This window comes from Ornithorhynchus anatinus, chromosome 1, assembly GCF_004115215.2.
Source record: "Ornithorhynchus anatinus isolate Pmale09 chromosome 1, mOrnAna1.pri.v4, whole genome shotgun sequence".
Taxonomy (NCBI): Eukaryota; Metazoa; Chordata; class Mammalia; order Monotremata; family Ornithorhynchidae; genus Ornithorhynchus; species Ornithorhynchus anatinus.
Window position 1 is genome coordinate 574855 of NC_041728.1, and position 23419 is coordinate 598273.

General features: G+C 60.1%; 1 protein-coding gene across 1 annotated transcript in view; it reads left to right on the forward strand.

Annotated features, from left to right (window-relative positions):
* Positions 1–23419, forward strand: part of ZSWIM6 (zinc finger SWIM-type containing 6) — a 62468-nt gene that overhangs the window by 29679 nt on the left and 9370 nt on the right. The window contains exons 3-10 of the mRNA XM_029064156.2: positions 5134–5490; positions 8941–9089; positions 9827–9977; positions 16326–16505; positions 19303–19482; positions 19623–19769; positions 20408–20554; positions 21887–22153. Coding sequence (XP_028919989.1) covers positions 5134–5490; positions 8941–9089; positions 9827–9977; positions 16326–16505; positions 19303–19482; positions 19623–19769; positions 20408–20554; positions 21887–22153 — 1578 coding nt within the window. The remainder of the gene's footprint in view (positions 1–5133; positions 5491–8940; positions 9090–9826; positions 9978–16325; positions 16506–19302; positions 19483–19622; positions 19770–20407; positions 20555–21886; positions 22154–23419) is intronic.

The following is a 23419-nucleotide window of genomic DNA, read 5'->3' on the forward strand; positions in this document are numbered from 1 at the left end:
GTTTCTCCGAGTCAGATCTCCAAGGGGCAAATCTGTGGCTCGTTCTCCTCACGCGCCCCATCCGACGTAGCTGTGTCGAGACGAGCGGAGCTAAGATGCCGTGGACGGACGACGTTCTGGAACGTCGGTGTCCTTGATCCCGTGTGGCCCTCTGTTACGGAACTTGGTGACAGTGGTAGCCAACTCCTGGGGGCCGACGTGCAGTTTTGGTGGGGCGTGCGGTTTCCTGGGTGCGGCCGGGTCCGTCCGGAGTAATAGTTGAAGTAGAGGTGGGGGTGGCCGCGGCGGAATGTGCCGAGTGCCCGCCAGTACTAGACCGTAAGCTCGTTGTGAGCAGGGAATGTGTCTGCCTGTTGTCCCGGTGTCAAGCGTTTGGACAGTGCTCTGCGCACAGTAAGCACTCAACGAGTACGACTGAGTGAATGAATACTAAGCGCCTGAGAGAGCACAAAGGAAGCACACGATGGGCATTCCGAGGAGCTTCCGAGCCAGTGGGGTCAAGGTAGACGTGACGATTTACAAACAGAGGGAGCCGGAGGGAGAGCACCCATCGGAGAGGGAGAAGAACGGTGGTGCGAGGGTGAAATGTTGGGAGAGCCTGACGCCGGGGGGTGGCCGACCTCTTTGTGCCACCTGAGGTGCTGGGAGGGAATCGGGGAGTGGGGAGGCAGGTGAGTGGCCCGGGACCAAGGCCTGTGCCGCCGAGGCCAATCTGGGGGTGGGGAGGGTGCCAAGAGGGGCACGGGGATCGGGATTTGCCGAGACTTGAAATCTCTGACCGCCTTGGATGGTTGCCAGAGGCCAGCCCCAAGCTTTCCAACTGGAGGGGAAGAGCCCCTCGCCAGGAAGAGGTTGAGTGGGCAAGGCGCTGCTCTGGGAGACAGCCGTCGAGGGGTGCGGGGGCGGGGAGGGAATGGGGCGGAGGTGGCAGGGACGGACCGGCCGCCTCTGGGGCTCCTCCCTCCCTCGTGCGTCCTGGGGTCTGCCCAGCCATTTTCTAGTACCCCCGGGAGGAGGAAACGGTCGGGTGGTCAGGAGAACAGGGGAACCGGAGAGTGGGCCTCCCGGCTTCATTTCCTCACCGCCCCATCCGCCCCCGACTCTGCCTGCAGGCCACTTCTCCTTCCGGGGCCCTCTGGTCACAAGGGGTGTGAGCGTCGTGCAGTCGGCACGGTCTGGGCCGGTGCCGGGGAACCCTCGGGAAGGCCCGTTCGGACACCTCGGCCCCCACGTCCGCCGATAAGGAAGTCACAGACCGCAGGGGCGGAGCCACTGGTACTCGCAGGAGTGTCCACGGAATCTGGTGGCAGCTGACTGGTGCTCTGCGGGCTGCCGCGGGCTGCCCCGTGTCCCTCGTGTCTTCCTCCCGGCCTCCCCCGACCTCTTCTCACTTCCCTTCTGCGCCTCCTCCCCCCGGGCCCGACCCGGGCTCTCTGCGTCCCAGAGGCGCCTGGACCCCTGCTCCCACCGGGCCAGTTTCCTCAGCGGGGCCGAGGCCGGCCGAGACCCATCTGCCTCTGCCCTGGGCAGGGCACTGAGGGAAAACGTGACCCCCATGTGGAAGGCCTCATTTCGGAGGGGTTTGGGCAGAATTCGAGACCAGATGATGAGGATTGGAGATAAGGAGCCGAAGAAGGATTTAGAGGCGGTCGTGCCAGTGAGAACGGTCCACAGGAACCCAGGGACTTCACCTTCCTTTCCGTCCAACACTGGTCTGAGGGAAAGCATCCCGCCACCGGTTTCCACCCTGGTTGGGGCCGTGGCCCCATGATTTCCCTGTGACGGGAAGGGGGTGCCGTTTGCGTCTGTTGTGAGAAGCACCGAGCTCAGCACGGCAGGCCCTCCTGCCTGGGGCTGCGGTGGCCGGTCAGCATAGAGGCTTCCTGTACGCGAGCGTCTGAGGTCAGGCCGTGCCGCCCACTTGCCCAGGCTCAGAGCGGGGCCGGGGGGCAGCCCATTCCCCCCGTGTGGCTTTTGCTCTGTTTATGGGGATTCCATCCCTTTTTCCCACGGGGGACTGGGCTTTTAGATCAGTGCCTGGCACATCGTAAGCACTAACAAGAACTATAGTTATTATTATCGTCATTATTATTATTATCATTATTATTATCAGTACATCCTTAAAGGGATGGTGATTTTGGGTTCGAGGGATTAGGTGTTCTAGGACCCATTCGTAGAATTTCCTTGGTTACACTTTGCAGGAGCCCAGTCTCACAAGCCCCCTCCCCACCCCCTCAAAATCCCATCCCCTTATCAAACATATAGGTTCATCTGTCTGCTTCCCATCCAGTGGTTTTGATCCCTGTTTTTGTTTTTGGGTGACCCACTGCTTGTTCATTCGGTTGTATTTGTTGAGCGCTTACTGTGTACAGACCACTGTACGAAGTGCTTGGGAGAGTAAAATATAATAGTAAATAGACACATTACTTGCCCACAGCGAGTTTACGGTCTAGAAGGGGAGACAGACGGTAATATAAATAAATAAATTAGAGATGTGGACATGAGCGCTGTGGGGCTGGGAGAGGGGATGACTGAAAGGAGCAAGTGAGGGAATGGAGGGAAAGGAGTGGGAGAAGAAGAAAGGGGGGCTTAGTCACGGAGGGCCCCTTGGAGGAGATTTGCCTCCGATAAGGCTTTGAACGTGGGGAGAGTAATTGCCTGTCGCATTTGAGGAGGGAGGGCCTTCTAGGCCAGAGGCAAGAGGTGGGCCAGCGGTCAGCCCTGAGATAGAGGAGATCAAGTCACAGTGAAAAGGTTAGCATTGGAGGAGTGAAATTTGCTGGCAGGGTTGTAGTAGGAAAGTAGTGAGGTGCGCTAGGAGGGGGCAAGGTGACTCTGTGCTTTGAAGCCAGTGGTGAGGAATTTTTTTTTTTTTTTGATGTGGAGGTGCATGGGCAACTCCTGGCGTTTCTTGAGGAGTCGAGAAACATGTCATGAAGAGTGGAGAGACATGTCATGAACGTTTTTATAGAAAATTGATCCAGGCAGCAGAGTGAAGTACGGACTGGAGTGGGGAGAGACAGGAAGCTGGGGAACGTCTCCCATCTGACTGTAAGCCGTTGGGGGGTGGGGGCTGGGCTTCATCTGGCCAAACCCCCCGACCCCCGCCCTGGCACTGGGCCCTGCCCCCCACAGACGGTTAGTTCACAGCGTCCTCAAGCCGCCCCCTCACTCCCTTCACCTCCAACTCGGAATTCCTTCTTCCCCACGCCGACTCGTGCGACGCAAGATCACGGCAGACAATCCGGTGTCCCTCGCCTGCCTTGGTTCTCCAGGCGCCTCCCTTCCCAGAACGAGCCAGAAGAATGGGTAGGTTGGGGGTCCCCAGGGAACCTCCCTCCTTAGTCGGGGAGAGGAGCCTCCCCTCAACTGGTGTCCCCTCGGTGCGGGTGGCCTGGAGGCCCGCGGCCCGAGACCTGTTGTGGGAAAGGGAGGCTGAGAGCGTCGCTGACCGGTCAGACCCCCGGACTCCCAGACTCGCCTCCCCTGGGGCCGTGGACACAACGCGGAGGAGCGTCTGTTTGACCCTGCGGTTTAGAGAGCGTCGAGAAGAGGGGCTGGATTTCGAGCATCGAGCTCAGCGTTACCACATCTATATTTCCCCCCAAATGTTCCTGTGTCGGTCCCGGCGCCCGCCTCTCTTGTGTGGTTAACGCCTCTTGGGTGATGGCCCGTAACTCTGAGTCCAGAGCGTTTCGGGGAAGCATCGTGACACGTTCAAAACGTAGCATTTCCTGACTCTGTTTGCATTAGACGTGGTAAGCTCCTTGCAGGCAGGGATCTTATCTACTTCCTCTACTGCTCTCTCCTGGGCGTTTCGTCTGTGCAGAGCACCCAGGTGGCGTGTTCACCACCGGGTTGGCCCGGGGACCTCTGGCTGGGCCGGGCTTACAAGGGAAAAGGCCAAGGGGGACTGGACTGTGCCGTGCGACTTCCCGAGTGCCGGGGCACTGAGCTAGGGTGCCTGAAGGCGGCGTAATTATAATAATAGTAATAATAATAATATTTGTTAAGCGTTTATTCTGCTAAGTACTAGGGTAGATGCTAGGTAACCAAGGTAACTCCTCACTCTTGGCTTTAAAGCTCTCCATCGCCTTGCCCCCTCTTACCTCACCTCCTTTCTCTCCTTCTCCATCCCAGCCCTCACACTCTGCTCGTCTGGGGCCACTAGCTTTCTCACTGGGCCTCGATCTCACCTGCCTCACCACCCACCCCTGGCCCACATCCTATCTCTGGCCCGGAACGCCCTCCCTCCTCAAATCCGGCAGGCAGTCACTCTCCCCCCTTCAAAGCCCTACTGAAGGCGCACCTCCTCCAGGAGGCCTTCCCAGACTAAGCCCCACTTTTCTTCAGCTCCCACTCCCTTCCCCGTCACCCTGACCTCGCTTCTCCTGCTCTTCTCCCGTCTCCCCGCTCTACAGCACTTACGTATATATGTATGTATCTGTTCTATTTTTTTTATATTGATGTCTGTCTACTTGTGTTGATGTCCGTCTCCCCACGTCTAGACTGTGAGCCCGTCGTGGGCAGGTATTGTCTCTCTTTATTTGCTGTATTGTACTTTCCAAGCACTTAGTAGAGTGCTCTGCACCCAGTAAGCGCTCAATAAATAAGATTGAATGAATGAGTGAATTCCGGCGGAGGCTGCTTAGAGGCCGGTCGGGGCAGAGGGCACCTGGCTCCCGTCCCCCCAACTCTCCCCGGCAGCTCAGGCTGCCCGGCGGATCCCCCGAGAGCTGCTGTGCGTGAACAAAATCTGCTTCCAGCTGCTACCGGGAATCCCGGGCGGGGCGCATCGCCTAGGAGCAGTTCGTCGGCCCCAGGGTCTCAGGCTGGCTGCCTCCTGGGTTGTTGGAGCCGAGATGCCGCGTCTTGATATTAATTAATTAGTTAATTAATTCTTCATATTCGTGTCTGTCTCTCCTTCTAAACCATAAGCTCCTTAAGGGTAGGGAAGGAGTCTCTACCAACTCTGTTGTATTCTCCTAAGCGCTTAGTACAGTGCTGTGCACTTGGTAGGCGCGCGATAAATCCCGTGGATTGACCGACGTGATTGGCGGCCGGCTGCGTGCGACAGCCCGCCTCCGCCCTCCCTCGGTGGCGCTAACCACCCCCCTCCGCTCTCTCCCCCAGGCTTCCACCTGAGCGGTACCGTGACGGAGCCGGCCGTGCCCGCGGAGCCCCAGACCGTCTGCAACGTCGCCATCAGCTTCGACCGCTGCAAGATCACCTCCGTGACCTGCAGCTGCGGGAACAAGGACATATTCTACTGCGCCCACGTGGTGGCCCTGTCCCTCTACCGCATCCGCCGGCCCGACCAGGTCAAGCTGCACCTTCCCATTTCCGAGACCCTGTTTCAGATGAACAGGGACCAGCTGCAGAAGTTCGTCCAGTATCTGATCACCGTGCACCACACCGAGGTTCTGCCCACCGCCCAGAAACTGGCCGACGAGATCCTCTCCCAGAACTCGGAGATCAACCAAGTCCACGGTGAGCCTGGCTTCCCTCGATCTGCTTCTCCCCTGCCTCGTGGGCGCCGCCCGCGGGCGCTGTGGCTGGGGGGGGGGTGACCGTTAAGAAGCTGGCGACGCCGGAGTTGAACGACCCAAAGGTCACGGGCTCGGAGTTGGCCCGGGTCGGATTCGGACCTTGACCTGGGCCACGTGTGTGGGGGTGCGTACGGGGATGCGTGCGAGACCCAGTGTAGTGGTTGCCGGGGCTGAGGCTGCAGAGGGCATTTTAGAGTTGGTTATGCATTCTCAGGAAAACCCTTCCCGCCCCCCTTCCCCGGGCTAATCACGGCAGGCTCCTTGTTGAAGTGCCTGCTCTCTCTTTGTCTCCCGAGCACCTGCGGGACAGACATCATCCTCTGACACACACAGCCCCGTTCCAGCATCGAGCTTTCTGATGGCCTCGTGGCCTCTTCCAGTCGAGGATAGGACGGCGTGGGAGGGGGCTCCGGGCCTTCTGCCTTCCTCTCCCGCACGGGAAAGGAGCGAGTGGGGAGGGGTCCAGGGTTGTGACCGACGGCGGGGGGGATCCTGTCTTGCCGCCCTGCCTTCCGGTGGGCCCGACATGCCTGCTTTTCCTTTGAGGCCAGGTGGGGCCTCTGGAGGACGTGGTGCCCCAGGCAGCCCCACTCTTAATCTTGGCGCTCTGGAGGGCTGCCTGGAGGCGGGAGTGCTGTGCCCTTCCTCCTCGGGGGACTGCACCAGCTCCTCCCTTTCTGCGCTGCTCCTCTCCCGCTGCTCTCCTGGTCACTCAGTGCCGAGGCCTGGAAGGCGACGGTCCTGGGACGTTGCTTGGACAAATGGTGCTGCGTTTCCAAGAGTCGGCAGCGATATCCTGTGTGATTAATCCCGGCTCTGCCACTTGTCTGCTGTGTGACCTTGGGCAAGTCTCTTCACTTCTCTGTGCCTCAGTTCCCTCATCTGTAAAATGGGGGTGGAGACTATGAGCCCCACATGGGACAGGGACTGTGTCCAACCCGACTGTATCTACCCCAGCGCTTAGTAGAGAGTGCTTGCCACATAGTAAGCGCTGAACAAATACCGTGATTATTATTATCATCATTCTCAGAGAGGATTTCTGGGTGGGCTGCTGGTGCCAGTCACTCCATGGGGAGAATTAGACAGCTGCATGTGTGTGTATGTGTGTGTTTTCTGTCTCCTCTGTCTCTCCTCCCCCTGTTCTGTCCTCCCCCTGTTCTGTCTCTCCTCCCCCGTTCTGTCTCTCCTCCCCCCATTCTGTCTCTCCTCCCCCTCCTCTGTCTCTCTCCTTCCTCTTTCTCTTCCCTCCCTCTGTCCTCCCTCTCTCTCCCCCCTCTGTTTCTTCTCCCTCCGTCTCTCCCCCCTCTGTTTCTTCTCCCTCCGTCTGTCTGTTTCCCCACTCCCCAGCAAATGGCGGCGGAAGGGTGGAGAGCAGCCTAGAGGGTGGGATGCTTGCCTGTCAAGTCGCTGCCTCATTGTGTTTCTGATCCATTGTCATTGTCCCCGAGAGGCTCAGGGCCTTAAGGAGGACAGGAGTCAACACAACCATGTCAGAAATTCAAATTAAAGGCACCTCTGGACGATTGGAACACTTCTTTCGGGCCAGTGTCTGTCAGCTTGGAGGAGGATGAGGGGGATAGAAAACCAGACTGCAGTGTCTGCCTCTGCAGGAAACAAAACAGGGGTTTCTTTGGATGTTGTTGAGACAGATATTTCTCGGTGGGAAAGACAACGGGAAGGAGCCCCAAAGCCCAAGACCAGTTAACCCCAAGAGGAAAAAAACAAGAATCGATTCATCATTCGTGCATTCAATTCAGTTGTATTTGTTGAGCACTTACTAGGTGCAGAGCACTGCACTAAGCGCTTGGGAGAGTATAGTAAAACAATAAGCAGAAAACAGTCCCTGCCCACATTGAGCTTACAGTCAAGAATTGGGGAGGTAGACATTAATATCCCTGTAAGAGGTCAGCCGTCTCTTGTGAAGCAGCGTGGCTCAGTGGAAAGAGCATGGGCTTGGGAGTCAGATCATGGGTTCGAATCCTGGCTTTGCCACTTGTCAGCTGTGTGACTGTGGGCAAGTCACTTCACTTCTCTGTGCTTCAGTTACCTCATCTGTAAAATGGGGATTAGGACTGTGAGCCTCACGTGGGACAAACCGATTACCCTGTATCTACCCCAGTGCTTAGAACAGTACTCTGCACACAGTAAGCGCTTAATAAATACCAACATTATTATTATTATTATTAGGGGAAGAATGCTGTAGAATACCAGGATTTCAGGAAAAGATAGTGATAACCCTCTGGCCACTTCGATGAGGGGGAAGGAGAGTCGAGTGTGAGGCGATGGTCCAGACTGGGTCACTGGAGGATAGAATCAGGGATGGAGACGGGGCGGTTGGGGCAGTATGGCTTTGAGGATGGGTGTGCGGGACAGCAGGAACCCCCTATTTCCTGTGAGCCTCCTGCTGGCCCCGTCGGAGGCGGAACCATCGGCTGGGTGGACCGCGGGGCCAAGCCATGGACGGATCGCTTGGCGTTCTGATCTGGGAGCAGTGTGACCATGAGCAACTCCTTCCTGCTTTCTGGAGAAAGAGGTGTTACTGGAAATAGTTCCACTTTTCCCATGAACGAATGAAAAGAGTCATCCTGGTGCTAGTTGGGGTCGGTAGCCCAGCTGAAGCCCCGTGGGGTGGGGGCCCCTACTTGGGATCTCAGAGTTAAAACTTCCTGGCCCGGCTTCTGAGTCCACTGTCCACTCTACCCGAAGCTCCCCTCACCTCCTCCCCACCAGACCGGGGAATGAAGAAGCAGCCGCGGTGGCCAAAACAGTCACAATCGGTACCCGGGTGAGGAATCCTGCCCAGCCGAGGGTCGTAGAGGGGTTTGTATGTCCCTCCTTCGTCTCCCCCCGGCCCCCGGAGTACAGCAGCTGCTCCGTCTCCTGCCCAGGGGCGGTGGTTCTCGGTTTTTACCGGCTTTCTTGTGATGAGAGACGAGCTCCGGTTGGGTGGCGTAGAGCGGTGGTATTGGGAATGCTCACCCGTTAACAGAACGTCTCCTGAAGGGCTTAATTTTGATCTGTCTCCAGATTTTGAAAACCGTCTTTCCTGGGTGCTTTCCTACCCAGGCTTATGTGAAAAATCCGCATTTATGGCTTTGTTACTGAAATCTCCAAGTCCATCCCATAGTGGCTAAGACATCTATTTGGGGACCAGGTCAGGAGGCGGCAGGGAAGGGGTGTCGGGCAGACTGGGCATCTTTCAGAGGGGACAGGAGAACACTGGGACAGCTCTCAGAGCCAGGCCCGGCGTCACTGCCTCGTGTACGGCAGCCGGCGTCCTCGGAGCCTCTGCCCACCCGGCGTCTCTCCTCGGGGCACGTGGGGGCAGGGGAGAGGTTAAGGCTGGGGGCCTGGCCCGGGACTCACGGTGGCCGCTTTTTTCTCTCCTCAGGTGCTCCAGACCCCACGGCCGGAGCCAGCATCGATGACGAAAACTGCTGGCACCTGGACGAAGAGCAGGTCCAGGAGCAGGTCAAACTCTTCCTGTCCCAGGGCGGATATCACGGGTCCGGCAAGCAGCTGAATTTGCTCTTTGCCAAGGTAAGGGTGGGCGGAGGAGCCCGCTGTGTCCTCATCCCTGCCTCCTGTCTGGGTGGGCACACAGGCCAGCCGGCGAGCAGATCGAGCCTGAGGGGCCGGCATCGAGGCCACAGGCCCAACGGCACTCGGAGGCTGCCATATAAAACCCCAGGGGCAGGAGCCGGGCAGGCCCGTCCCAGGAGGCCAGGACTGGGCCGCTCCGTGGTGTGAGGTGCTGCTGCAGGCACTGATTTTGTTTTCCATGTTTTCGCCCCCTGAGAATTCCCTCCTCAGTACACTGCCCCAGTCCCACCGCTGTCCTTGGCTGAAATACCTGAAGCCTCAGTTTCTCTCAGAGCAGGGATAAAGGGAGGGAGCACGGGAGGAAGGTGTCTGTGTGAAGCCCCTAGTCCCAGCCCCCAGCCTCATGTCTGGAGCCGCCAGCTCCAGTACCAAGGCATCTGGGTGGAAACAGTACCTCGGGGCCGGGCGGGTTGGCAGTGGGAAGGGAGAGTTTTCCTGTTCCTCTTCTCTTGCCTTGGTCACCAGCCTTCCCCAAGCTGTCACCCCTGCGGGCAGGTGGGCGGGTGGGCGGCTGCGGGGTTCGGGGGACGGTCGACTCTGGCTGGGTGAGGCGGATCGTCTAGTCTGTCTTTTCCTTCTGCCCCACGGGGGGGCAGGGAATAAGAGAGGAAGGGGTTTCTTCCTGGCCCCGCCCCCCACGCAGACCTCTCACGACCCATCCGCCTCATCCACAGGTGCGGGAGATGCTGAAAATGAGGGACTCGAATGGTGCCCGCATGCTGACACTCATCACGGAGCAGTTCATGGCGGACCCCCGCCTCGCCCTGTGGCGTCAGCAAGGGACGGCCATGACGGACAAGTACCGGCAACTCTGGGATGAGCTGGGTAATTATAATAATAACAATAATAACAAAGTAATAATTGTGGTATCGAGTGCTTACATGTGCCAGGCACTCTCCTCCTGAGCGCTGGGGTAGATACAGATAATCAGGTCTCATTTGGAGTTCACAGTCTAAGTAGGAGGCGGAGGAGGTATTGAATGCCCATTTTGCCAATGAGGGAACTGAGGCATAGAGAAGTGAAGTGATCTGCCCGGGTCACAAAGCTGACAAGCGGCAGGGTCAGCATTAGACCCCAGGTCCTCTGGTGCCCGAGCTCTTTCCACTAGGCCGTGCCGCTTCAATGATCCCCAGGACAGACATGCTCCACACTCGGCGTGGGGGGCTGCCTTTGCCCAAAGTTGCCCGTCTGTAGGGGTTGGGGGAGGGTGGCAGAGGTAGCCAGGGGGAGTGGGGAAGTGATGCAGCTGGGTGGATGCCGGTGGGAGCCACCAGTCTCGAAGTAAACCCAAGGGGCGGGTTACGGCCCCCCCACCAGTGGGAAAGAGGGTCCCAGCTATCGGCGGGGAGGACAGACAAGAAGTGCAACAGATCTATCAGGAAGAAGTAGCTGAATAAAGGATTGACTAGATCCATCAATCAATATTGATGGAACCCCATCCCGGGCACTGTGCTGAGCGCCTGGGAGAAAACTATCTGTTCTAAACACGTCCCCCGCCCTTGAGGAGCTGCCAGTCCGGTGGAAGAGACCGGTACTGAAATAAGTTGCAGGTTGGGAGGGACTCCCTTTTCCTCTACAGATATGTTGTACCCGGTACCTGAATGCTGGCTGAGTGGAGGAATGAAGCATAGACGTCCTGTGGATAGGCAGGAGTTGATGTAACCGGGGCACGGAGAATGAGTCAGAGCAGGCTTCCCGGAAGAGATGGGGCTCTCGGTGGACTAGGAAGCCGGGGAGAGCCGTGGCCTGGCAGATTTGGGTGGGCAGGGAGTGCCAGGCCGGTCAAGCAGCGTGGGCGATGGGTCGAAGACCGGAGGCCGGAGAGCTTAGAAGGCCAGAAGGAGATCGGAGGATTCCGAGAGCCGGTGGGTAAGATGGGAAGGGCCGACCGAGAGCCCGGAAGCCGGGGCTCAGCCGTGTCTTCCCGACACCAAGGGAGATGGGCAGCCGACTGGGGCCTTCGGGAATGGGGGAGAGGTGTGGACCCAGGGCCACTCGAGGAAGGGGAGGTGGGCGGCGCTATGGAGAGGTGGGAGGCAGGGAGACCGGCGAGGCAGCAGCCAGTCCGAGCGGGTGGGAGGCTAGCGGTGTTGGGGCAGGAGAAGAACCGGCAGGTTCTCGCCGGGGACAAAGGACGGTTTAACCTTCTGCAGGTGCAGGGCTCTAGACCCTGAGAGAGGCTGGCTTGGCTGAGTGGGGCATGTGTTCTGCTCCCCGGGCTGGTGTCCGCCGGTGGGTTTCCCCCGAACCATGTCCCGCTGACTGCCCTGGGTCTGAGACCGAGCCGGGCTACCCCCGGCGGTGCCCTCTGCACTGCAGGGAACCTCCAGCAAGCCTACCCTACTCTCCAGCCCCGATGGATGGTCGCTCGGCTTGCTCGAAGCCCACGGAAGGAGAGCTTCCTCAGCCGGGGGCGGATGTGTTGCGGGGCGGAGGAGGGCTGGGGGGATGACTGGGCCGCCCATCGCGACACTGAGGCCGGGCAGGAGAGGGGGCTGTGATTTGTCAGCGGATGGGAGCCACGAGGTCGTCTGGGGGTAGGATAAGTCATCAGTATTTATTGAGTGCTTACTGTGACCAAAGCACTGCGCTAAGCACTCGAGTGAGTCCAATTCAGCAGAGTTGACACGTTCCCTCAAGGAGCTTACAGTCTAGAGGGGGAGACAGATGTTAATGTAGGTAAATAAACTAGAGCTATGGACGGGGCAGTGGAGCTTTGGGTGGGAAAGGAATCTTCAGACCCCGGAGCCCCAGGGATAGTCCCGGGCCACGTCGCCAGGCAGTCCCGCCCTGGCCGCCAACCACGGCCCTTTCAGGCCAGGGATCGCCCGGAAGCCAGAAGCTCTGTTCACGCTCCCCACTCTTCTAAGGTATTCTTAGGAACAATTAAGTGATGGATTGACTGAAAGGAGAGAGCGCCATTGGGGAAGCTGCAAAAGCAAACTAACCTGCAATAGCTGCCCGTGGGTTTGGAGTGAATCGTTTCATTTGTCAACCCTGCCCCTAGCTCCCCCGTCCCCTATGGGGCCGGCTACGTGCCGGGGGCCCAGGCGAGACCACCCCCATGGCGACTGAACCATGGCGAGCCTAGCCACGCGCCTGCCCCATCCCTCCCTCCCGCCTTTTGCGAGGGAAATGTCGGCCGGCTGGGCGGCCCCGGTTCAGTACTTCCTGCATCTGGCCCGCGATGCCCGGAGCCTGGTCGATCTGCCGGAGGACTGGCGGATGAGCCTCTATCTGGGGAGCCGCCCCTGTCCCCTTTCTACAGAGAACCCCGAATCGGGTCTTGAAGACTGGGTGGTTTCAGCGAGGGGCTTCCTGGCCATTGGCCTGGAATTAGACGGTCACCGTTCCAGACTGTTGGATTCCAGTTCGGCCAAGGGAAGCGAAGCCCTCTTTTAGAGGTTGGGTACTATTTCGCAGACTGAATTATCCCCTGCCTCCAGGGCCGTCATTCCCTAGTGAACTGACTTTTCTTAAAAGCGTCAGAATGAGAGCACGGAAGTCGTCTGCCACCCAGGCGGGTTTCCTCCTTAGCACAGGTGGGATTTGGGTGGCGCTCCCTCCCCTTCCCCCGCCCCTCCCCCACCTGATCAGGCTCCTATGGGAAGCGTGGCCGAGTGTGACCACCGGTGAGCCTTCTGTCTGCTTGTGGCCAGTCACCCCGACCCTGGAGGGCTCCTCAGTCCTCCTCTTACCTCTCCCCAGATTTGTCCTTCAGTGTCCAGTGCAGCCTTGCCCCACAGTCCCCTTCTGTCCCTTCCGCTTCTCCTCCTCCTCCCTGTCCTCTTTTTCTCCTAGGGGCCCTGCCTGCCATCTGTCCCCACTCCCCAAGAGACCCAGACACATCCCTCCATCTCTTCTCTCTTGCTTCACCTCCCTCAGCCCAAAGAGCAGGGATTCCCCTGGTATCCAAGCTGCTGAGGAGCTCTGGCGGTGGCCAGTCCACCGGGGGGAACTACAGAACCTTCAGCACGGCGTACTGGTTGGCATCAACCGGTCAACGGTTAATTCAGGAATAGGGTGGATCAGAGCAAAAACGAATCAGTTTGTTCTCCCAGAAGCCCGGAGCCTCCAAAAGAGGTTCCTTGGTATGCCTCAGCAGGGAAAGCTGTGGGGGAGAGGTGAGGTTTGCTTTTTCTGGATAGATTCGCGGCCCCAGAAGGGATTTCTCTGGGGCTCGGCCAGCTCGAGGCCCACGTGTTTGCCCTCCCCTCTGCGGCGCCCCGTTTCCCTCTGGGTTGGCCAGCACGGCTCAGGGCCGGCCCCTGGAGTGACCACCCCGCCCCGTGAGGAAACACAAACCTTCTTGGTCTGGGCAGGCCCGGCCTCAGTGCCACAGGCGCACGCATATGGGCCGTTCTTGGGCACCCCCTGACGTCGACCGGGTAAGCAGGTGACTGATTGGGGCATCATTCTGGGACTCTGGAGGCCAACGGGCACCCGGCACCCACCGGGGGAAGCGTATTCTCGGCCTCTGTCGGCCTCGTTCACTCTCCAAGCTTTCCCAATGGGTCTCCTTTAGACTGTAAGCTCCCTCGGCGTTATATTTTAATCTCCCAAGTGTTTAATACAGTGGCCCACAAGTTATCAATAAATACACTGATTGAACAGCCGAGCCCGGGCTTGGACAGGGACCACAGTTTGGGAAAGAAGAGCGAGAGCAAGCGAGAGGGCTTTGTCTTTGTCTTTGTCACCCTCCTCGGGACCCCGGAGCCAAGCCGAATAGGACAGCACGGCGGGCACCAGTGAGGACAGAATTCTGGGCCTCCAGGGACGCGGTTCCCTCTTGGCACCCCCAACCACCACCTCCACCTTACCCCCCCTCGCCCAGATCGTCGGTTCAGCGGGGCCGCTCTGCGCGCAGCTTCAAAGAGGAGCTAACTTTCATTTGCCACTCCTTCCGAGCAGGTCTCCACCACTCCCAGGGGGTTTCAGTGGGACGGGAAGGGCAGGAGAGGCTGGCAGTGCCAACTGGGTTAAAAAGATTATCTACCAGGATATCAGGAATCAAACTCAGGATTGGTTGATTGATTAACTACTTAACCTTGGCTTCACCACCACTGTCCTTTCCTAGTTCTCCCATCTCTCTGACTGCTCTTTCGGTCTCCTGTTCAGGCTCCTCCCACCGCCTAATTCTGGGTCCCCTCAAAGCTCAATTCTGAGCCCCCTTCTATTCTTCTACACCCACTCCTTCAGAGAACTCATTTGCTCCCACGGCTTCAGGTATCTCCATGGATAATTCCCAAATCGACCTCTCCAGCCACGACCTCTCTGCCTCTCTACGGTCTCTTATTTTTCTCCTGCTTTCAGGTGACCTGCGGACGCCTCAGACTAAACCTGTCCTAAAAGGAGCTCCTCACCTTCCCATCCAAACCCTGTCCACTCTCTATTTTTCCCATTAGTGTAGACGGTACAACTGCCTTCTCTATCTCACACGAGCCCCTTAGCCTTGGCATTATCCTTGACTCTCTCATTCAGTGAATGTCTTGGGTCTGTCACCAAGTTATGTCAGTTCAACCTTCACGACATCGCTAAAACGTTACTAAACATTGGGATGGGGTGGTCGAGTGGTTAAGGAGTTGGACTGCTGATCTGTTGTGCTCCGCTCGCGTGGGCTCCAATCTCATCATCTAAATTTTCCCCGCTAGACTGTAAGCTCACTGTGGGCAGGGAATGCCACTGTTTATTGTTGTACTCTCCCAAGCACTTAGTATAATGCTCTGCACACAGTAGCGCTCAATAAATAGGATTGAATGAATAAAATCTGCCCTTTCCTTTCCATCCAAACTACTGTGCTGATCCAAGCGCTTACCGTATCCTGCCTTGACTACTGCATCACCTTCCTTGCTGACCTCTCTGCCTCCTGTCTCTCCCCCCTCCAGTCCATACTTTACTCTGCTGCCCAGATCATTTTTCTACAAAACCGCTCGGTCCGCATCTCTCTACTCCTCCAGGACCCCCAGTGATTGCCCACCCATCTCTACATCAAGCAGAAACTCCTTACCATCATCTTCAAAGTATTCATTCAGCTCGCCCCTCCTTTGCTGATTTTCTGCTACAACTCAGTCTTCGCACTTCATTCCTCTAAAGCCAAAAGCCAACTCACTGTACCTCCGTCTCAGCTGTCTCGTCGTTAACCTCGGGCCTGAAGCTCTCTCCCTCTTCGTACCCGACAGACCACCACTCTCTTCACTTTCAGAACCTGACTGAAATCACATCTCCCTCAACAGGCCTTCCCCGATTATGCCCTCATTTCCCCTGCCCCCTCTCCCTTCTCCATCGCCTATTCACAGATTCCTTAAAGCAGTTGAAGTTCACCACCACAGCACTTATGTATATATGTGTAATTTGTTTTAACGTCCGTCTCTCCCTTTATTCATTCATTCAGTAGTATTTATTGAGCGCTCACTAAGTGCAGGGCACTGTACTAAGCGCTTGGAATGTACAATTCGGCAACAGATAGAGACAATCCCTGCCCATTGACGGGCTCACGGTCTAATCGGGGGAGACTTTAGACTGCAAGCTCCTCGTGGGCAGGGAACGTGTCAACCAGGTCTGCTGTATCGTCCTCTCACAAACGCTTAGCACAGTGCTTTCCACGCAGGAAGCGCTCAATAAATACCACTGATTGATGATGGCGGGGAAGGATGACCGACATGGTCTACCAGGGCAGGTCCGTCCCTCGGCCGGACCGGGGTTGGCTCCGTGAGGCGGGCAGAGGCATCTCTTGCTCTCGGAACCATTCTCCGCGGTCAGGAGGCAGCCCGGGGAGGCGGCGCTTCCCCCAGGACACCTCCTCTTGGTCTGGAAACGTAGGCAGGTTGAGACCTTCCAGGTTCTTTGCTTTCCTGGTCTCTTAAACCCCGAGTCCCAAGCGGGCCAGGGACCACGTCTGGTCTCTGTGCACTGCCTCTGCACCGGCACTCAGCACAGTGCTTGGCACAGAGCAGTTGATATTTATTCGTCGGACAAGGCTACAGATGACATCTGGTTCAGTTTCACGGGGTCAGCGATTGCTGGCAGTGCACATTTTTCCAATGAGTTGGGAACCCGTTGGAAATCCGTCCCCCATTCTGCACCACCCAAGCGAGGGACGGGAGGGAGAGGACGGTGTGGGTCCAACCCAGGGCCCGCGCTTCTCCCACATGCTCGTGTGTGTGTTTGTGCCAGGGGCCCTGTGGATGTGCATAGTCCTGAACCCCCACTGCAAGCTGGAGCAGAAGGCCAGTTGGCTCCGGCAGCTGAAACAGTGGAACAGCGTGGACGTGTGTCCCTGGGAGGACGGAAACCACGGAAATGAATTGCCCAATCTGACCAATGCTCTGCCTCAGGGGGCCCACGCCTACCAAGGTGAGCGTGGGGGGATCCTTGGGAGGCGAGAAGCCCTGTACTTCCTGCGCCCCTCTCTCATGCGGGTGCCCCCCGCGTGGTCCCAAGGTTGGGGGGGGTCGCATGGTGGTTTGGGGGCAGCTGGCATCGGCCCCCGCCCTCGTCGTGCCTTCCAACCTGTCCGCTGGCCCGGCCGCTCCTGAGGCAGAGGCTGGTCGTCCTGGGCCACGTCTGTCCCCATGGATCTGCCCCTCACCGGGGGCAGGGGGAGATAGGGGTGACCCGAGGATCCGCCGAGCGACTCTCCCTCCCGCGTGCAACCTATTAACATCTCGTGGTCGTCCGTCCGCCGCTGACGGTTGAACGTCAAGCGCCACCCTGGGGCCCAGCGCCAGGGATCAGGCCGCGTGGGTCCCGGTCCTGCCTCTGCCTTCTGGGGCTGTGCCTTCGGCGGTGAAGGTTTCTGTTGGAAGAATCACCCTGGTCATTCCACGAGGCGGACGGGCCCGACGGGAAACCGGAAAAACCGCTCATCAGTCTGGGCGGCAGAGCCCCGCGTGCCCGCTGATGTACGAGGCTTCGGCCCAGTAGCGACCCTGGGCTTTTGACCCTTTTGCCGTCATGACACTTTGGATTCGACGTGGAAAAGACCTCCGTGGAAAAGACCCTTCGTCACCAGGGGCTTTCCATGCCCTTCCTCCACCCCCACCCCACACCCACAGTCTCGGCCGCTACGCCCCCCTGCCCCGGCAGGCATCTGGCGGACAGGGACAGGACAGCACGTGTGAAGCCACGCCAGCCACCCGCACTGGAATCAGCTCCTCCGTCTGCCGTTCCCTCCTTTAGGGCACCTGGGGATCAGTGGTCTGCTTCCTTTCGAGTTCTTTGCCGTGGTTTCCTGGACGGAGAACTTGTCTCTTCTGAGAGAGAAATCGCCATCCTTCACGTGCTCCGTTGCAGCTGGAAGACGAAGGCTTGGATTACACTGGAAGGAAACTTGTCTTCCCCTGGCACGAGGGGCACTTCCCACTCTGAACGCCGGACAACCGGGAACGTCAGGAGGCGAACGGATGAGGTCGTGGATTAGCATCCAGGAGGGGCTCCTGCGGCAGAGTCTCTGCTGGGTCACTGGAGGGACAGTCGGAGAGGGAGACGGTCGGGTTTCGCGTGGTCCATCTCTGGAGGGACAGTTGGAGTCGGAGAGGTGATAATCAGGCTTAGGATGGTTCATGTGTACGTCTCTAGAGGGCCAGAGATGGAGAGGAGACGGTGGGACATCGAATGGTCCACGTTTGGGCCACCGGAGGGACCGTCGGAGACGGAGAGGAGAGGGTCAGGGGTGTCGATGACCTTCGTGTAACCAGGAGGACAGACCAGCACCCAGTTCCTCCTGAGTTTCTGCCTGCTACTGGCAGGCAGACTTCTGGACCGGGCGGGCCGTGGTTCTCCCGGCAGCGGCCCGTGCTCAGGAGCGAGTGTTCTTAACCTCTCCGTGGACTTCTCCGAAACGGAGAACTAGCAAGGTCCGTTTAGACGGATCGATCGGTAGTATTGACTGAGCGCCCACCGCGTGCGGGGCACTGTGCTGAGCGTGCGGATGAGTCCAACAGAGGTGGTAGACCCGATCGGCGCCCTCGAGGAGCTTCCGAGTCCAGCAGGGCCGTCGGGGTCCAGAGAAAACTGCCGCCAGGAGGAAGAGGGGAAGGGTGACCGGTGGGTCGCAAGTGCGCGTTTGGTGCAGCACTAAAGACGGGCCCGAAGGGGAGCTGTCTGGCAGGGAGGGCCTCAGTCGATCAGTCGATCAGTCATAAGTATTTATGGTGCGCTTACTGTGTGCAGAGTAATTTACTAAGTGCTCGGGAGCTCAGTGCGACAGAGTCGGTAGACGCGTCCCCTGCCCACAACGAGCCTCTCGGAGGAGAGAGGATCTCAGGAGGGCTTAGAAGACGGAAGGAGCGGCGACCCGCCTGGTGGGCCGGGCCGGGACTGGGCGCGAGCGAGAGTCTGCTGGCGGAAGAGACGAGCTCGAGGTCGGCCCGAGAGCAGCGAAGACCGTGGGCTGGCGGCAGCGGAGAGGCCGGTAGGGAGAGAGCTGGAGGAGAGCCGTAGAGGCGGCGTGCTGGAGGCGGAGAGGATGGATGGACGGATGGCTCCTGGGGGCTTTTCGAGGAGCGGAGAGAGAGGGAGAGAGAGAGGCGTGCAGGACGGCGAGGTAGAAGGCTGGAGAGCAAAGTCGAGGGACACGAGAGGCACCGCCACGAGCCCCTCGAGCCTTGCGAGCTGGCGCCGAGTTACCAGGAGCCAGGAGCAGGCGGGAGCCGGCCCATCGTTCCCCCAACGTTTGTCTTCCGTAGGACTTGGCACTTTGCTCCTCCCCAGACGGTGTGCTCCCGCCCGCTCGCGGTGCCCGGCGGCCCGGGCTCCGCCGGGGGCGTCGCACCGGTCGTGAGTCTCTGCCCTGGAGCCGGAGCCGGAGCCGGCCCGTGGGGGCAGGTAAGTCCGGTGCCGGGGGCTCGTTAACCATGCTGTGTGGCTTTGCGGCGCGCCCCGGGCCGCCCGTCTCCGTGCCCTTGCGGCCGGGCCCGCGCCCCGGGGCCTCCTCTCCCCCGGAGCAAAACCGCACAGGATCGTTAAAGGAAAACCGGGAGCCCCACGCTGCCGAGAGGAGGCAAGCGCCCGAGGCCCAGGAGGCTCCGGCCAGGCTCCGGGGCGGCCGTGGCGTCGCGGGCCCACGGGGCCGGGGAGGGCGCGGGGGGCGGGGGCCCGGGGCCCGGCTGACGAGGCGCTCACGCCGCTCTCTGAACTGTGGCAACGACAGAGTCGCCGAACAGCAGGCCCCACCGGACCGTGTTCACCCGGGCCATCGAGGCCTGCACCCTCCACTGGCGGGACGGCCACCTGCAGCACATCATCGGCGGCGACCCGTACGCCGGCTACCGCCGCCGCGCCGACGGCGACGGCTCCCTCTTCGACGCCCACGGCTGGCCCCTCTGGCACGGTGAGCGGGCGGGCGCACGCGCGGACGCGGGGGGCCGGGCCGGGCGGAGGGATCCCGGGGAGCCCGGCGACGGCCCGTCGGGGTCTCCCTCGGCGTCGGGGGGCCGCCTGACGCCGCTCCCCGCCGCTCGGCGTCCGCAGAGCACGTCCCGACGGCCTGCGCGCGGGTGGACGCCCTGCGGTCCCACGGGTCCCCGCGGGAGGCCCTGCGGCTGGCCGTCGCCATCGTCAACACGCTGAGGCAGCAGCAGCAGAAGCAGCTGGAGACTTTCCGGGCTCAGAAGAAAGGTGCGCGGGGCCCCTCACCGGGATGGTCCCGGGAGGACGCGGGGCGACGTTGGTCGGGTGATGCCCCCCTTCTCGGGTCCGGCGGGGATGAGGTGGATCCGGGGCCCGGGGTCTCCGGCCGGCGACGGTTTTCGTCGTCGGGAGGGCCTCGGGGCCAGTGGGAGGTGGGCCCACTGGGGCCCCGGTTCTCACTCGGATGTTTTTGCAGCCGGGCGGGGGCGGGGCCCCCTCTGCCTTGGTTTACCGGGGGTTCCAGAGGCGGAGAGCCGAGGGAGAGGATCCGACCGGGAGCTCGACCCGGTCGTGTCAGGGGGACGGGGGGCCCACGGGGCCTCTTGGGAGTTCTCGCTCTTGGGAGTTCGCCGACCCAGAAGCGCACTGTCAGCGGGCGGTGCCGGCGTGGATTTCTCTAAACTCCACCAGGCTGATGTGGTCGGGCAGTGTCCTGGATTCCTTCTGCCCGGACGGGGGCCGGCAGTGCCTCGTCCGGCCACGCGAGCCCGCTCCCGCCTCCGTCCGTCAGGGTGTCGGGGGGGGCCCCGGGGCCGGGCGGGCCGGTCGCTCTCCCCGCCGTCCGGCCGCCGACTGACCGCCGGCGCCCGTGTGTGCTTCCTTCCCCGGGGCCGCGGCGGACGCAGAGCTCCTGCACAGAGGGGTCACGTCCATCAGCAATCTGGAGGGCTGGGTCGGCCACCCGCTGGACCCCATCGGCACACTCTTCGGCAGCCTCATGGAAGCCTGCAGGGGGGAGGACCAGAGCTGCGCCGGGGGCTCCGACTTTGCCGGTACGGCGTCGGGCCGGCCGTGGTGCGGGGAGCGCGTGTGCCTGTGTGTGTGTGCGCGCGCGCATGCGTATGCCTGCCCCTGTGCTTTGTGCATCCACCTCCCACCCTCCCCGGTTTGCCGAGAAGCCGGCGGCTGGCATCGCTTCCCCCATCAGCGTATTTCATAATAATAATAATAATAACGTTGGTATCTGTTGAGCGCTTACTATGTGCAGAGCACTGTTCTAAGCGCTGGGGTAGACACAGGGGAATCAGGTTGTCCCACGTGGGGCTCACAGTCTTAATCCCCATTTTACAGATGAGGTAACTGAGGCACAGAGAAGCGAAGTGACTTGCCCACAGTCACACAGCTAAGTGGCAGAGCCGGGATTTGAACTCATGACCTCTGACTCCAAAGCCCGTGCTCTTTCCACTGTGCCACGCTGCTGAGGGAGGTCTCAAAAACTCCAGGATAGACTCTCTGGCCCCGCCGAGCCCTGTCAGGAGGTGCCCGTCCGGACTCTCAGTCAGGGAAGAATCGTATCGGTGAGAGCGAGAGACTGGCTTCTTTTTCTTTTGAGAACCAGCCTACTTTGGGCTCGCCCCCTGGGCGGGGTGGTGTTGCTCCAGTGGGCGGCTGCGCCCACAAACCAGGGTACCGGGCGGACGGAGGCCCCGCTAACGCAGCCTTCAGATAGTTTATTTTCGGAAGCCCCGGCCCCTCCCTTGCCATCCGCTCCCCCGCCCCCCCCCCCCGGACCAGCTCAGAGGTCGGGTCCGTGAGGGTGACCGTTTTTGTGTGTGTGTGCGCAGGTGTGTGGGCGTGCGGCCGCACGTGCAGGCAGCGGGGAAATGGGCGAGCGGGGCTGCCGGCCAGGCTGAGGGCGGGGTTTAGGGCTGGGCCGCGGGCTTGCCCGTCGTCGCCGGGCAGGCGTTGCCGTCTCTTGGTAGCGTTTCCCTGGACCCGAGGGAGGGAATATTTCCGGCGTCGCTACGGTCGGGTCCTGCGATAATGGAGCGCTCCCCAGTGCCGAGACAGGATCCAGTGTTGAGACACCCCCCGCCCCCCCGCCGTTCCAGGCACGAGGAAATGGAGGAGCAGAGAGATTAAGGGTCCTACCTGCCCAAGTGGGCTAGCGGGGAGGTCAGGCCAGGGGCCGAACTGGGACTAGAACTCCGGGCTCTCACTGGTGTGCCGCCCCCACCATTAGGACTCACGAAACCCCCCTCGGACCGGGCCTTGTGGTTTCTGGCCCTTTTCCTTCCCAGCGTGGGCGGCGTTGCCGGGAGGCGCGGGGGTGGGCCGTGGTGGGTGCGGCCCGTCAGCCCCGTCCCGTCCTTTTCTCGGCGCAGAGGGCACGGGGTCGGCCAAACCCCCGGACCCGCAGCACCCGCCGGCCGCCCCCCCGCAGTTCCTGGCCGAGGGCGAGTCGTACCTGAGTCTGGCGGTGGAGGTGGCGCTCATCGGGCTGGGGCAGCAGCGCCTCATGCCGGACGGGCTGTACACGCAGGAGAAGGCCTGCCGCCACGAGGAGCACCTCATCTCCAGGCTCCAGGAGATCCCCCTGGACGACACGCTGGTCAAGATCTTCCGCAAGCAGGCCGTCTTCCTCCTCCAAGGTGCGGTAGGGCGTGGCGGGGAGGGTGGGGGCTCTGCCCCGGGGCCCGTGGGGGGGGAACGGCACACCCCGTCCGAGCACTCCCGGAGCCGGTGGTGGAGGATGACGCTCCCCGGCTGGGTGCCAAACGCTCCCGGGGCAGGTGGCAGGAGGACACACCCTTTACCTGTGCCGAGCGCCCCCGGGGCCAGGCAGGTGGATACTCGGGAGTGTAGAGCGAGTTGTAAGCTCCTGCCTGCGGGGATTGAGTCTGTAGTGCTTTGCGCAGATTCTTACTAAACACACTTCTACTGGGTGCTGTCCTGTACTCTCCCTGGTGCTCGGCACGGTGTTCTTCACGCAGTAAGTGCTCAGTAAATACCACCGATTGAGCGGGGGTCCTGGACGTGTTCTGTGCCCGTGAGGCGCTTTCACCCTCGGGCATTGAGACGATTTCAAAGTTGACTGTTGCTGACAAGTAATAATAATTTTGGTAGACACCAATTATGTGCCAGACACTACTGAGATACGTGATAGGTTGTACACAGTCCCTGTCCCACCCGGGACTCATAGTCTAAGAAGGAGAACAGGTATTTAATTCCCCCTTTGACAGATGAGGAGACTGAGGCCCAGAGGAAGTTAAGTGACCTGCCCAAGGTAAACATAGCAAGTGAGTGACCGACCCAGGATTAGGATTTAGACCTGTTCTCCTTCGTCTAATAATAGTAACCGTGGAATCTGCTAAACGCTTACTATGTGCCAGGCAATCTAAGCGCTGGGCTAGATACAAGGTGATCGGGTTGGACGCGGTCCCTGTCCCACCTAGGGCTCAAGGTCTTAATCCCTATTTTCAGATGAGGTAACTGAGGCCCAGAGAAGTGAAATGACTTGCCCAAAGTCACTGAGCAGACAAGCGACAGGTGGCAGAGCCGGGATTAGAACCCAGGTCCTTCTGACTCCCGGACCCGGAGTCCACCAGGCCACGCTGCCCCTCTCCCGCCTGAGAGGGGGCAAGATGTAAATAACTGTGTGACCACTGGAGCTGTTGTGATTTGGTGAGGCCGAGGCGGGGAGCCCGGGACTGAGAGCAGGATCGGTGTGGCAGGACGGACCCGGCGGTGCGCGCTGCGGTGGCACGACCCTCCTTCCCGCCGTGGCCCACGGCAGGCCGGTTGTACCCTGGCTATTTATTCACAGCTAGACTGGAAGCTTGCTGTGGGCAGGGAATGTGTTATATTGTTCTGTTGTACTCTCCCAATCGCTTAGTTCAGTGCTCTGCGCCCAGTAA